Consider the following 2,619-nt stretch of genomic DNA (forward strand, 5'->3'; position numbering starts at 1 on the left):
TGAGGTATGGCTTTCATATATAGCCCATTTTCCTCCATGCAAGAGCCTGAGTACTTTTCAAGGAAGTAAGGACATTCATTCCTACTGAACATGTACACCTGACTGGTGGTGGAGGGTATATACTTATGAATAGTGCTGGCTCTCACCCTCCAGACTCAGAGTGGTAAGAGGATGAGCAAACAACAAACAGAAGGTAAAATTATAGCATACAATAGGCAGGGGGTTCTACTGAAGACATGACTAATAATGTGCAAATCACAGTGGAGGGATGGGCCCTTGTGCTAATATGGGGTTGGGCTCCTTCTAGGATCTGGGTGCTCCCAAGATAAAACACTTTTAAGAAAGTCCTATCTGCAGATCTTGTAAAGGAAAATGGAAACAAACAGCAAAAATATATCTGAAAACAGAAATTTAATTTAAAACACTTACAAATGGCAAATTTCTAGCTGTACCCTTGGTTCAGTAGTTTTACAGATCTCCCCAGTAACACTCTTTCTAATCTTTTCTGAGATGCCTCTCCACAAATCACATCTAATTCTTATTTTCTTGAGCCTCAATTCTCTTCCCTTTCTTCTCCATTGTCTCAGATATAAATCACAGCTCACAATAATCTCTCCCTTCCAGGTTACATAATCTGACATTCCCCCTCTAACCTCCTCCGCCACATTGTCAATCCTACTGTCCTGCTAAAAGATAAGGGGCAGACACCAGAGGCAAAGGCTCCCCTGCACTGGGGCACTCCTGCAATGGTGGAAGGGATAAGGTGTTCAAAGCTAATGTCTCCTATATGACTACTGGACTCTGAAAAGACCTCCTGATGGCACAGAGATAATTACAATAATTAAGTGTACTTCTCTCACCTTGATATTAGATGGCAGTTACAGGTAGATTGAACTACATGGTAAGGAAATCAGTCACTGTGAGCTCCAATCACAGAAAGCAGGAAAAAGTATGTATCAGTGGAATAATTGCTGACTTCAAAACCTAGACACACACACACAGACATGCATGAATAGAGGCATGCTCAAGCACAAATCGTTAGTTCTTTGAGGCTGAGGTAAACAGCACTAAAACTCCCAGAGGTATATGTAGAAGATATGAATGAGGCCTTTGTCTTTGGTATCCTACGATATCCATCTTTAAAACACTTAGGTCCAGTGGTAGAAGGGGAATTCCTGCCCAGTTTAAGAATGGCTGAATTGGAAAGGTGAGTTTAAAAAAATTATTAAACAACTAGGGGCGCCTGGGTGGCTCAGTCGTTAAGCGTCTGCCTTCGGCTCAGGTCATGATCCCAGGGTCCTGGGATCAAGCCCTGCATTGGGCTCCCTGCTCGGCCAGGAGCCTGCTTCTCCCTCCCCCACTCCCCCTGCTTGTGTTCCCTCTCTAGCTGTCTCTCTCTCTCTGTCAAATAAATAAAAAAATGTTAAAAAAAAAAAAATTAAACAACTAGCATATGAAAATTATCTATATGCTAAAAGAAATACATACTCAACCTCAAAGAACCTACATTAATTTGTTATGAAAGTGTACACCTATGCCTTGACAATTGTTCTGAATGCAATTTAATAACAACGGCAAATTGTAGCACAGACTAATTTGAAGCATTGAGGTCAAATCAAGAGAAGTTTAGGAGGAAAGAAAAAGCATTTCAAGAAGAAAGTCTTTCTGAGATGAGCTGGATCTTACAGGGTCTGAGGGATAAAGATTAGGAAACAGAAAGAAGAAAAGGTTTTCTAGATAGGAAATACAAGTGATGAGAATTTAGATTATAACAGAACTTTTTAAAAGGCCATACCCAAGATAGGAAAAAACCAGAGCATTGGAGAATGACTTTATGCAAATGTGAAATGAATTAGCTGGAAAGAAAGGAAGCATGTAATTACTGTCCTTGAGAAGCACACAATTTGATTATAGGATTCATAACTAAAACCAGAGATACATTTTTAAACAAAAAAGAGAGGAGAGAGAAAGAGAAGGAAGGGAGGGAGGGAGGGAGAAAGGGCGGGAGGGAATCTACAAGTCCAAGAAATGTGTAGTCCTTACTTCCCTCATAGCTGGGAAGGACGGCCCTGTGACTCTCCCACCTTCATTTTCAAGCAGAAAGAATGGAGGGAATGGCCCTCATTGATTAGTGATTCCAAGAGGAGATCAGGGTGAGTATCTTTCTTACAAGGAAAGATTAACTCAAAATATCTTGCTATTTTGGAGAATCATGTCTCAATAAACTGTGCGAGCCAGAGCTGAATGCTTCTCTCCAGTGTGAGTTCGCTGGTGGTGATTAAAAGTGGAACGCTGACTGAAGGCTTTCCCGCACTCAATACATTCATAGGGTTTCTCTCCTGTGTGAACTCTCTGGTGCACAATGAGCTGTGAGCTGTCACTAAAAGCTTTCCCACAATCACTACATTTATAGGGTTTCTCCCCAGTATGGGTTCTCTGATGAACCATAAGGCTAGAACTATGACTGAAGACCTTCCCACACTCATTACATTCATAAGGCTTCTCACCAGTGTGAATTCTCTGGTGTATAATGAGGTATGAGCTCTGATTGAAGGATTTTCCACACTCGTTACATTTATAGGGCTTTTCACCTGTGTGAAGTCTCTGATGTCGAATAAG

The 2,619-nt window shown here is 41.2% G+C and overlaps 1 protein-coding gene across 1 annotated transcript; it reads right to left on the minus strand.

Moving 5' to 3' along the window:
• Window positions 1-1,374: 1,374 nt before the first annotated feature.
• ZNF501 (zinc finger protein 501) lies at window positions 1,375-2,619 on the minus strand (the record flags this gene model as incomplete). Its single annotated transcript, XM_032409187.1, has 1 exon — window positions 1,375-2,619. A coding segment is annotated over one exon (402 nt), but the record flags the coding sequence as incomplete, so codon positions are not given.

The sequence above is a fragment of the Phoca vitulina genome, unplaced genomic scaffold (genome assembly GCF_004348235.1).
Source record: "Phoca vitulina isolate PV1807 unplaced genomic scaffold, GSC_HSeal_1.0 scaffold10, whole genome shotgun sequence".
Lineage (NCBI taxonomy): Eukaryota > Metazoa > Chordata > Mammalia > Carnivora > Phocidae > Phoca > Phoca vitulina.